The sequence below is a fragment of the Schistocerca gregaria genome, chromosome 11 (genome assembly GCF_023897955.1).
Source record: "Schistocerca gregaria isolate iqSchGreg1 chromosome 11, iqSchGreg1.2, whole genome shotgun sequence".
NCBI classification, from domain to species: Eukaryota; Metazoa; Arthropoda; class Insecta; order Orthoptera; family Acrididae; genus Schistocerca; species Schistocerca gregaria.
Window position 1 is genome coordinate 61366043 of NC_064930.1, and position 13681 is coordinate 61379723.

The 13681-nt window shown below is 39.1% G+C and overlaps 1 protein-coding gene across 2 annotated transcripts in view; it reads left to right on the plus strand.

Annotated features, from left to right (window-relative positions):
• Positions 1-13681, plus strand: part of LOC126295083 (zinc finger protein 664-like) — a 65586-nt gene that overhangs the window by 25443 nt on the left and 26462 nt on the right. For both annotated transcript variants that reach the window (XM_049987334.1, XM_049987335.1), the window contains 2 exons: positions 3827-3901; positions 3983-4057. In XM_049987334.1, the coding sequence (XP_049843291.1) occupies positions 3827-3901; positions 3983-4057 (150 nt within the window). The remainder of the gene's footprint in view (positions 1-3826; positions 3902-3982; positions 4058-13681) is intronic.

Genomic DNA, 13681 nt, shown 5'->3' on the forward strand with positions numbered 1-13681 from the left:
TACCCTCCGCACTGCCCTCCAATACTAAATTGGTGATCCCTTGATTCCTCAGAACATGTCCTACCAGCTGATCACTTCTTTTAGTCAAGTTGTGCCACAAACTCCTCCCCAATTCTATTCAATACCTCCTCATTAGTTATGTGATCTACCCATCTAATCTTCAGCATTCTTCTCTAGCACCACATTTCGAAAGCTTCTATTCTCTTCTTGTCCAAACTAGTTATTGTCAATGTTTCACTTCCATACATGGCTACCCTCCATACAAATACTTTCAGAAAAGACTTCCTGATAGTACAATACTTTGATAATACAAGGAGAAATAAAATACAATAGGCAGAAAGAAATGGTTTATATTGATTTTTATTTCAACTTGACTTCATTATAGTAGTCAAGCCACAGTGACAGTAAATTGTGGGAAGTTTACATCATGAGTTTCAGTTAAGCTTGTCACCATTATCAAATTTTGAAAACAAATATTATATTTATATACCATATTTTGTCATATTTATATTTTATTAAAAGTAAAGTTGCTGCTCACCATATAGCACAAGTGCTGAGTCGCAGAGGAGGAGTGAAGTAAAAAGACTGGGTGTGTTGGTGTAATGAAGCTGTGTAATGCTGGAATTGGAACAGGGAAGGAGCTGGATGGGTAAGGACATAACTAACGAACGTTGAGACCAGGAGGATTACAGGAATGTAGGATATATTGCAGAGAGAGCCCCCATCTGTGTAGTTCAGAAAAGCTGATGTTGGAGGGAAGGACCCATATGGCACGGACTGTGAAGCAGTTATTGAAATGAAGGATGTCATGTTTGACAGTGTGATCAGCAACAGGTTGGTCCACTTGTTTCTTACCCACAGTTTGGCAGTGGCCATTCGTGTGGACAGACAGCTTGTCGGTTGTCATGCCCACATAGAATGCAACACAGTGGTTGCAATTAGCTTGTAGACCACATGACTGGTTTCACAGGTAGGCCTGCCTTTGATGGGCTAGGTGATGTTTGTGACCGGACTGGAGTATGTGGTGGTAGGAGATTTTATGGGACAGGTCATGCATCTAGGTCTATTACAGGTATATGAGCCATGAGGTAAGGGTTTGGGAGCAGGGGTTGTGTAGGGATGGACAAGTGTATTGTGTAGTTTCAGTAGACGGCGGAATACTACTGTGGGAGGGGTGGGAAGGTTAGTGAACAGGACATTTCTCATTTCAGGGCACGACGAGAGGTAGTCGAAACTCTGGCGGAGAATGTAATTTAGTTGCTCCAGCCTTTGGTGGTGCTGAGTTACAAGGGGAATTTTCCTCTGCAGCCTTTGGGAGGTGCTGGGTGGCTGGAAAGGTAAGGCATGGGATATTTGTTTTTGTACAAGGTTGGGAGGATAATTACAGTCTGTGACAGCTTCATTGAGACCATCAGTATATTTTGAGAGGGACCGCTCGTCACTGCAGATGCGACAACAGGTGGCCAGGCTGTATGGAAGGGATTTCTCGGTACGGAACGGGTGGCAGCTGTCAAAGTAGAGGTTTTTCTTTTCCCTGAAATTTAATTTTCTTCCTAAATTTCTCCTTGGCTTCCTTAACTGTTGCTCAGGATACAGATTGAATAACATTGAGAATAAGCTCTACAATCCTCCCTCTCTTTCCTCTCAACCACTGCTTCCTTTTCTTTGTGTTGACTAATTATTCTTGTTGTGACCACTATACACTGATGAACTAAACATTATGACCACCTGATTAATTGCATTTTCGTCCGTCTTCAGATTGAAATGCACCACTGATTATCTGTATCAAGGATGCAACAGTTTGTCGGTAGATTTGTGGAGGTATGTGGCATTATCTGTTTACACACAGGTCACGTAATTGACATAACTAATGAGGCGCTATTTGCGTGTGCGGTGATGGTGCCCAATAGTGACCCAGATGGGTTCCATTGGATTTACATCAGACGAATTTGGTCACTGAGACTTCGTCAGTTCACTATAACACTCCTCAAATCACTGTACGACAGTTCTTATTCTGAGACATGAAGAATTGTATTGCTGAAAGATGACATTGCCACCGAGGATGACATAAGCCACGAAGGGATGCAGATCGTTTACAGCTGTCAGCATGTTTCAATTATTACCACAGGTCCCATGGAAGTGCAGGAGAATTTTTTCGATAGCATAGTACTCCTCCTATCAGCCTGCATCCATGGCACACTGCATGTGTCAAGCCACCATTCACCTCGGCGATGGCATTTGTGGAGACGACTATCAACCTGGTGTAGCAAAAATGTAATTCACCTGAAGAGCAGACATGTTTCCATTGATCAGCAGTTGAATCCTGATGGTCCTGTGCCCACTGCAGCCATAATTGAAGATGTCATTGGGTCAACATGTGAACATGTAGAGGTGGTCTGCTGCAGAGATTCATTTTCAACAATGTACGATGAACCTTGTTCTCTGAAACACTTGTGTGTGCACCAGCAATGCACTATCTCAGCAGAGATGCCACAGATAACCATCCATCCTTCTTTACAGAGCAGACAAGCCTCTGAACCCTGCGAAGAGTCGTGGACGGTCAACCATTTAGCATCCAGTAGTAGTTTCACTGTCCTACCTCATTCTGTAGAAGTCCACGACTGTAGCACATGAAAATTTGAACACCTTTGCCATTTTTGCGATACTCATTCACTAACCTTACATATTTTTTAAAATATTATTTATTGTGCAGAAGTGGTACAAAGCTGAATCACTTTTCAACATAATCTCCCCCACACTCAATGCAAGTCCTCCAGTGCTTACAAAGTGCATAAATTCCTTTAGAAAATTTTTTGTAGTCTGCGCAACCGCTCATGCACCGCGTGGTGTACTACTTCATCTGAATGGAACTTCTTTCCTCCCATTATGTGTTTGAGTGATCCAAACATATGGAAATAACTTGGTGATGAGGAATGGTGCCATTCCTTGCTAGCAGCTCTCTTCGTTTCCGGTTGGTGGAAGTGATCCCAGGTTTCGTCCCCAGTAACGATTCTGGCAAGGAAGCTGTTCAAAGTGCTGAGGAAGCTCTTCACAAGAATCAACATGTCGTTCTCTCATTTCAGGCGTCAGCTGCCGTGGCACCCATCTTGCAGACACTTTATGAAACTGGAGCATATCGTGCACAATGTGGTGTGCTGACCCATGGCTAATCTGTAAACGTGCTGCAACGTCATTCAGTGTCACTCGGCGGTTTTCCTTCACTATGGCTTAAACTGCTGCAATGTTCTATGAAGTCACAACTCGTTGTGCCTGACATGGATGAGGAGCATCTTCCTCTGAAGTCACACCAGTTGCAAACTTCCCACTCCATTCATAGACTTGCTGCTGTGACGAACATGCATCACCGTACTGAACCTTCATTTGTCAATGAATTTCAATAGGTTTCACATCTTCACAATGCAAAAACCCTGGTGCAAGTCGCAAATGGGACAGTCATCTTTATACTGATACTGCGAATGTGTGTGTGCATCTGCACTATGCTGCCACCTACAGGCTATTCTGCACGCTGTTTGAGCTCACTTACCAACGGCTTGAAATTTTGATTTGTTATTACAAATTTAAGGTTTTCATTTGACTTGCACTCGTACTTTTGTTACCACATTACATGCCGTCGCCACCACCATATGGCATCCAACATTGCAGTGGGGTATTGGCTTACCAGCGTATACTGCCCTTGTCCTATACATATTGTAATGTTGACTTGCTAAGAGTGTCTAGTTAAATGTAAAACAGGGTGTTAAGATCCCTATCTTGCCACATGAAATAAATGTATTAATAAACAAGTAAGAATTTATTTGTGTTGCAGATGTTTGAGTTTGTGGCTGTCAAAGAGGAATGGGTCGAAGATGACATGAAGAATGATGACAGGGATGAAGCTCAGGTTGGTCTTCACCCTGATGAGAGGTATGTTGGTGCATTACCTCTCCTTGGTCAATCCATTAATGTGTGGGTTCTGTTACAGGGGCCTGAGAACGCAGCTGTAGAGGAAGATGGGATTCACGTCAAAACACAGCCATCTGAATGGTGCATATTGAAGGTAGAGTAGCTGGGATTGTAGTGTTTCTGAGTATTTCCTTAATAATAATAATAATAATAATAATAATAATAATAATAATAATAATAATAATAATAATAAAACATAGACCTAGAAGCACTCAATACACTTACACGATCACAATGCTACAAATATAGAATACATCACATACATTCAGCAACAGAAAGATTAACATTAAGCAGAAAGGAAGGAAGAAGGGGATTTATCGACATAAAAAACCTATATTATGGACAGGTAAACAATTTAAGAAAATTCTGTGTAGCAGAATCTAGCAAAATACACAAAGCAATCACTCATATAAATACATCGGCTACACCACTGCAATTGCATAACCCCTTCTACAACCCTTTAGATCACATAGCATCAACAGATACGAAGAAAGTAAATTGGAAAAAGAAAACACTACATGGCAAGCACCCGTGTCATCTAACACAGCCACACATCGATCAAGACGCATCCAACACATGGCTAAGAAAAGGCAATATATACAGTGAGACGGAAGGATTCATGATTGCAATACGGGATCAAACAATAAACACCAGATATTACAGCAGGCATATTGTTAAAGATCCCAATACCACAACAGATAAATGCAGACTTTGCAAACAACAAATAGAAACAGTAGATCACATCACAAGCGGATGTACAATACTAGCAAATACAGAATACCCCAGAAGACATGACAATGTAGCAAAAATAATACATCAACAGCTTGCCACACAACATAAACTAATAAAACAACACGTTCCCACATAAAAGTATGCACCACAAAATGTACTGGAGAATGATGAATACAAATTATACTGGAACAGAACCATTATAACAGATAAAACACCACCATATAACAAACCTGACATCATACTCACCAATAAAAAGAAGAAATTAACACAACTAATCAAAATATCCATACCCAATACACCAAATATACAGAAGAAAACAGGAGAATAAATTGAAAAATACATCCAACTGGCTGAGGAAGTAAAGGACAGGTGGCATCAGGATAAAGTTGACATCATACCAATTATACTATCAACTACAGGAGTCATACCACACAATATCCACCAGTACATCAGCGCAATACAGCTACATCCAAATGTACATATACAACTACAGAAATCTGTAATTATTGATATGTTTTCAAGTACCCGAATGTTCCTAAACGCAATGTAACATATACCGTACAGTTAAAAGGAAGTCGCGCTTGGTCAAGGTCCGCATCACTTTCCATTTTTAACCAGACATAACGTCTGAGAAAGGAAAGAAATATAACAATAATAACTATATTATTATTATTATTATTATTATTATTATTGGTGGCGGTGGTGGTGGTGGTGGTGGTGGTGGTGGTGGTGGTGGTGGTGGTGGTGGTGTGACCATATATTTCCGAATCCAAGATGAGGTTGTTTCCAAGATTTAGTGGCTCAAAAGTAGGGTGTCATCTTGCATTCATTGCATATGATCAAAAATCTTTTTCTGCCAAATAGAACCTAAAGCTTTCATTAAGCTGTAACTCTAGTCTTTGCCACACCTGCCGCATTAACCGTGAATGTACACCTGCTCTTTGAGCATTTTTGTACGATAGCAGGAAGTGTTTCGTGTGGCAAATATGTTTCCTCAGTTGTATTTGACTTTGCAGATTTCACTTCTAAATTGCGTAGTAAAGTGTGTAAAGGATTGAAGTGTAAAACAACTCACAATGTTGTACATTAATGACTGTGCAGACAATAGTAACATCGGACTTTTTTCAGATGATGCAGTTATCTGTAATGGAGTACTGTCTGAAAGAAGGTGCATAAATATTGCCAGATCTTGATAAGATTTCAAAATAGTGCAAAGATTGGCAACTTGCTTTATATGTTCAGATGTGTAAAATTTTGCACTTCACAAAACGAAAAAACATAGTATCCTATGGTTATAGTATCACTGAGTCACTGTTGGAATTGGCCATATCTTCCAAATACCTGTGTGTAACACTCTGTAGGGATATGAAAGGGAATGATGACATAGGGCTAAAGAAGTTAGTCTCTTGGTGAAATACTAAAGAAGTGCAATCTGTTTAGAAAGGAGATTGCTTACAAATCACTCATGCGACCCATCCTAGAATATTACTAAATTCTGGGGGATTTGTACCAAATAGGACTAACAGGGGTTATTGATAGTGTTCAGAGGAGAGGAGAATGATAACAGGTTCGTTTAATCCATGGGTGAGTGTTACAGAGATACTGAAGGAACTGAACTGGCAGTTTCTTGAAGACAGACATGTTAACAAAGGTTCAAGAGCCAGTTTTAAATGTCGATTCTAGGAATACACTACACTCCCACTTGTTCACATAGGGATCGTGAGACTAATATTAGAAAATTTACTGCATGCATGGAGACATTCAAACAATCATTCTTCGGGTACTCCATATGTGAATGGAACAGGAAGAAACCCTAATAACTGATACAATGGGGGCATCCTTTGTGCCATGTAGCTCAAAGTGGTTTGCAGAGTATAGATGTAGATTAAATACCAAATTTTTCAAAGAGATGCAGGTGTTATGATGCAAATTTCAAAACCTTGCCTTTTTGGCATTCAGCAGAAACACACACTTATGTTGTCAAGTAAATATGTATTTACAGAAGCCAGTGATCAGAGGTGGTAAAAGGACGAAGGACTTTTAAAAAATGCAGTCATCGACTGGGAAAGCTTCCAGCGGCCCCACAGAGTGGATGTTGCGACGTAAAGTAGTCCCACCTATTACTTGGTAGCTGCACAGATTTGCTGGATCACCATCTGAAAGTGACTTTGTAGGACTTATCCTTAAAACAAATAGCCAGAAGCTGCTTTTCTAAAGTTCAAAATTGGGAGTTTAATAATCTTTAATCACATCTTTAAGATCCTTTCAATCATGATCAGTCTCTTACAGTCTGTAATTTCTGCAAACAGGTAGTTAGTATGGATATAAGCTGAGCTTAATTGTTCTTGTCCTGTCAGAAAGTAAAAGAACACACAGTACAGATGAACTGGTAAAGAGATGTTTCACATGTCATTAACCCTCAAGTAGGCATGTCAATTTTTGTAACATGAGTGGGCACAAGATGCATTTCGTACATATTTAAAGGATAGCTGTCTTCATGTTGCTAAGGTAAATAAGAGTAAGCAAAATCACAGTTTAATCATAGTTAAATTAAGCGTTGATGAAATAAATGTGCATTATATCTGCTAAATAACTATTTAATGAAAAAATAATAAAATAAACTTTCATTATATCACTTTGATGCCATGTATGAGTCTTACCTCACAGTAATGTCACACTTGAATCTTTAAACAGTAGAGTTCATCAGGTCACAGCCAACCACTTATTAGATTGCTAATTACCTCATATAAAACTGCCTCATTGTGGGTTTGTGCCTGTTGCTCGGAATCTGGGTCATTTTCTTGCACAGATCATACATTTTTTCTCATCTGGCATGCTTTTTATTTTATATTACTGCTCCTCACAATGTAGCACTGTGTTAACTGAATGATGATGAAGGATAGGAATGGACTCACAGTTGTAAAGCAACAGTGGAAATTTACTAGACATTATTATTTGTGGAATGAAATGTTCAGCCTGCAGCGGAGACTGCGCTGGAGGGAAACTTCCTAGCAGATTAAAACTGTGTGCCAGGCTGCGACTCAAACTCGGGGCCTTAGCTCTACCATCTGATCTGCCCAAGCGCGACTCACGACCGATCCTCGCACCTCTACTTCTGCCAGTACCTCGACTCCTACCTTCCAAACTTCGCAGAAGCTCTCCTGCGAAGCTGCAGAACTTGCACTCCTGGAAGAAAGGATATTGCAGAGACATAGGTTTGCCACAGCCTGGGGAATGTTTTCAGAATGAAATTTTCACTCTGCAGTGGAGTGTGGGCTGATATGAAACTTCCTGGCAGATTAAAACTATGTGCCAGACCAAGACTTGAATTTTATTATCTTTTCTTCCAGGAGTGCTAATTTTGCAAGTTTCGCAGGAGAGCTTCTGTGAAGTTTGGAAGGTAGGAGATGGGGTACTGGCAGAAGTAGAGCTGTGAGATGGGTCGTGAGTCATGCTTGGACAGCTCAGATGGTAGAGCACATGCCCGAGAAAGGCAAAGGTTCTGAGTTTGAGTCTCGGTCCAGCGCACCGTTTTAATCTGCCAGGAAGTTTGTGTTGTTTGCGGTTGGTGCACTTTATACGAAGGTGTGCGTGCTTGAGAGTGAAGTAGAAGAAGTCACAGGACTGTTACTGTAGTCACAAATATTGTTCAAATGACCAAAACACACATTTTGTTGTTTTATTGCACTTAATTATGAAATATGTTTTCTCAGTGTGAATTAAACAAAAGGAGAGGCAACACAAATGGTTCCCAAGGCTGGTCGAAAATACAGACTAACTAATCTAAATCTATATCACACGTAGACAGTGTGTGTAATGAACAGAATGAGCGAGAGGACAGACTCGTAGAAAACAGTTCAAACTTTGGCCTTATGAAAGGTCTCAGAATGTCACTGAACTTCATTAATTTATAACTGTTCGCACATTTTACATGTCAGAAAGTTCATCTTTTATTTGCTATTTTGTGTGTTATTTAAAATTTAGTAATTGTAAATTTAGTAGTTTGTAATTAAGGACCCTTCCTCATTAACATGGCTGTCACCAATAAATTCAGAAAAATCAAGTGATCAAAAGTATATTAACAGATCTGGTAAATTTAAAGTTGTTGGCTATAATTGGCACTGAAAATTTGGACCAGGTAAAAATCTTTAATTAACAATGTCTTTTAAACTAATTGAATTTAAGTCAGTGTAAATACTTTACTGAAAAGAAGAAAAATAGCATTTTCATTTGGAAGTGGCCTTTCCTTCCGAATTTACCTATTAGCTCATAAGATTCTTCTCATTACTAGACATACGAAATTTTATAATTGTAATAATTTTTGATTGCCATCATTTCTGATGAAACTAATTAGCTCATTGCAACCAGGACAACAAACTGAATTACCTGAATAACATAGTTCTGTAGAGGCAATCTGTTTCTATCATTTTGATAATGAGTGCCACATGTGATTAATGTACGAGCTTCAACACTGTAATCTTTAAAAGAAAGTTAGTGGGTGTTGTTGTCGTCATCGTAGTCTTCAGTCCAAAAGCTAGTTGGATGCTGCTCTCCACACTGCTCTATCCTGTGCAAGCCTTTGAATGACTGCTTTAGCCTTCATCCATTTGCATCTGTGTACTGTATTCATCTCTGTCTCCCTCTATGATTCTGAGAGTCCAAGCATGATACAGTGGCTGATGCGCAGTGAACAGTTTTTGTTCAAAGCACTGGACTAGGTCATTCATTTGTTTGGAATGGGATACCAACATTGCCCGCTTTTGGCCGATCGGCAACATGCTGCGATGACAGAATTGAGGCACACACCCCGCAATTTTCCTCAAAAGTTCTTACAAAAACATTTCCTAAATTTTTTATTTTTTTATTGCATTGCTTACTGCTTTATGTCACCTTCATTATGCTGTGGCCATCATTTTGTTAATGTTCATAGTTATTGTGATATTTCCATTTAGATAAGACACTGATAAAAATTTGAAAAAGTTTGCAATGGAAAGTATGAGTTACTATGATTTTGCATTTGGTGCTTATTAAGTAATATGTTATGCATATGAAATTTAGCTAACACATTGAAGTTTCTGTTAGATTTTGGTAGGGGTGTCTATGTCAACAGTCTCAAGAAAATTGATGTGATGTTGCAGCACACTCATTTGCGACTGCGCATCCCAGCAATAAAGCCAGAATGAAATATCCACATCATTCCTCATATTTCATAAACAATTTTGAGATACTGAAATGAGATTTTGGTAAATAATAACGTGCAAAGAGGGAAGTATTTTGCTATATGGTTAGTATACAAAACTTCACTGTCTACCATGTGACTCCACTAACTACAGTGTTTTTCAATGGAAAATGTAATTTTTGAGGGCCATCGACAACTGTTGAAATGAGAAATGCTGAGTGTTTTGGAACAAAATAAGTGAGGACAATACACACATTTGTACCGATGATGTGCTTTTCCATAAGCTGCTGACCTTACTTTTCCTCAGTTCTTCTCTTAAATAACCACTATTTCAGAATTCTTTCGTAATTGCATGTGCATGACATTTTAGTGAGGTGGCATTGTGCAAACTTTGACACTCGTGATGCTTCTCTGAAAGTTGCAAATGGTTAACAAGCTAGGTGAAAATAAATCATTGTCCTTGTTGCATTTCCTAGGTACTAACCAAAGTAGAGGTAACAGTACATCTATTTGAATGGTCACCATGCAAGTGTGTGCGTGGATGATCTCCACTTGATTTTTACAAAAAATGTGAATGTAGGTTTCAGTTTCGAATGGCACTTCTTTTCCAATGCTCAGTATTTCCTCTACAGCACCTGGCCGCAGCACTCACCACTACCCGCTTCTCACCCCACTTGTGCCATGCCAACTGCGCATCTACCGGGCCACCTTATTCTGCACGCACTCTACTCCCCAATCTTCCCTCCATTACCAAATTGACAGCGTTAATGTACAAAAATATAAACAATTAGTAATACGTGACAACAATATGGAAAGGACAGATGGCTGCTCATCCAATAAACAAAGCTTTGACTTACAGACAGGCACAGTGTAAAAGAATGCTATAAATATTTCAGGTTTCGGAGTAAGTCCATCAGAAGTTCACACAAGGACAACTCATTTACACAGTGCCTCTCTTCTGGGCACTAAGGCCACCCCTAGGCAGTGGCCACATGTAGGTGAGTTGTTCTTGTGTGAATTTGTGGGAGTTCTCTACTACTGAAGAAGGATTTTGTTCAAAACCTAAATCTCTCAAGCATTCTGTTTCATTGTGCCTGTGTGTGACTCGACTCCTCCCTTATGTGGTGAGTAGCAATCTATCTTTTCCATATTGTTTTTTATTACCTCCTGGACTTTCCATAATAATATGGAGCATTTCCTTCTCATACTGTCTTGTATGTCTCCCTGACCAAGGGTTCTGGGTGACTTTTCGTAAACTCTACCATTTTCGTAAAGTCTACCATTTTCGTAAACTCTCCAGTTCCTTTCCCTTCACTCCTCTTCCTTTCCTTTAACCTTTGTGCCGTAAGGAGGACCCATTGACTCTGAAAGCTTGCGTAAGTGAAACATTAAAAAAATGTGTGTTTTCTCTTGCTGCCGCTTGGCGAGTAGATTTTTTATCTATCCAGTTACATTACATTGTCAAAAATTTATATTTTTATTAATAGATTGTGATACACATGTGTTATTTCTTTATTTATACTAGGATGAAAATTACTTTGTGATTAACAGATAGCAGTGACGGGGAGCAGAATTGATGGCTTGCACACAGTGTGCGACGCACTCATGTGATCGATAGTTAAGTGCACCAAAAAAGTAGGAAGTCGTATACTGACGGTTGCTAATGTCTTTGTGGGTAGTGGCGAGATCGGACGCATTCCAGTTACAGCTGAATCACTTTAACTACATTCTGCCAGTTCAGCTGCAATATATAGCAATGATTTATCCTGGTCCAGTAATTCACCCTCCTTCAGTTGTCTAGTGTTGGGATGTTTGTTTATTTTTTAAATTGTAGCAGGTCATTAATGTCTCATTTTCTCGAAGTTACTGTAGACGCCTTATCAAGGATAATCGAATGACAGCTATTGCTGGAGGTTTGCTCAAGTTTTTTTATGGCTCGTTAATAATAGCATAAGATACAGAACAATTCACAGATTCGAATTTTTAAAGCTTTTAGCTGAGACAAATCTTCATTGCATTTTAATACTTATATCAACAACTTACACTGAGAAATAATGGTTTATGTAAATTTGCAGCATTTTACATTCTTGGATGTAGAAATAAATAAAACAGTTTTACATTGATGAAAGTGCTGTACTGATTAAAATCAGAGCTATTAATTTTATGACCATGTTAGTACGAAAACAGTTTTGTTATAGAAAAATAACAGGAAGGTTAAAAAAAAGGTTGATTTGTTTGTGAACTCACAACATTTCCATTAACAGGCCAGGGCTTTGTTCTTATACTAATGTGTCAAAAAGACAATTTTGTTTAATTTAATCTTGTTACGGTATGCTGTTACTGTAAGGCTATCTTAGAGCGCGGATTGACCTATGTGATAAATTACATGAGAAACAGAAAAGCTAAACATTCATTCAGCTTAGTCACGGGACAACTTTGACTGTGGTTCACAATGGTGTACTACAAATATAAATTATTTTACTCCACATGATAGTGAGATGTGGTTCTCCTCCCACCCTAGAAAATATTTTCAGTACAATAGCTGCATTTTGTGTACAGTAACGTCCACTGGACGTAAAGCGACCATGTTTTTTGCTGCAAGCCCCCCAGATTCAGTGCTGTAGGTTTTTTAATTTCAAAGCATCATAATAACTATGACCACTAAACAAAGGAAAGCTGTGACATTGGACTACAAGATGTGAGAGATTACAAGCTATTAACCAAATAAAACAATGGAAAACTCAGGATGGAATGTAACAGTATTATGAAAGGGATAGTTTCTACTCACCATATAGCAGAGATGCCGAGTTGCAGATAGGCACAACAAAAATCTGTCGCGCGCGCGCCCACACACACACACACACACACACACACACACACACACACACACACACACACAAAGTCACAGATTTTTGTTGTACCTAACTGCAACTCGGCATCTGTGCTATTTGGTGACAACTGTCCTTTTCATAATAGTTTTTTAATCAAATAATTTATTTGTGATCGTGTAATAAACACTGTAAATTTGATATTTTTATTTTCAATATTTTCTGTAGAAACTAAAACTTTACCAAAGACTAATTTCAGCAGCAGATGCCCTTCCACCTTATTTCCATAATAGTACTGTTACAGTGACGCAACACGAAAATCACTGTGTGTTGACATTTCCATTTCTCCCTTCCCTTCCTTGCTGCCAGCCACACCTGTTCCCCTACCAAATCTGCAGTTGCATCCACGTCACCTGAAATGGTTTGTACCAGGATAGCAGGCAACACCTGAGACTGTGAGCCACAACTGTGATTGGTTGGTGTATGGGCCCTACCTTTCAACTCACTGAAACGTCAATCAGAAAATAATATTAATCAAAGTGTAGGCTATGCATACTGTTATTTATGGTTTTATTCAGCCATTTATGTGCCACAGCTTCTTGGACTACCGATATTGGACAATCCTCCATATTTGTCCTCGGAGTCTTTCACAGCAGTATAACTCAATAAGATCTTCAAATCTTCTTGGCTTTCGAGCCACGTCAATTCAGATAAAATTCTCGAACTTTCGATGGCCAGCTCCACCATTGTCGTCAGGAGTAAAACTACTGACTGAAGGGGCTGGCAATATTTTCCACTTATTTTCCATTTATATACCGACAGGGTGTTTCAAAAATGACCGGTATATTTGAAACGGCAATAAAAACTAAACGAGCAGCGATAGAAATACACCGTTTGTTGCAATATGCTTGGGACAACAGTACATTTTCAGGCGGACAAACTTTCGAAATTACAGTAGTTACAATTGTCAACAACAGAT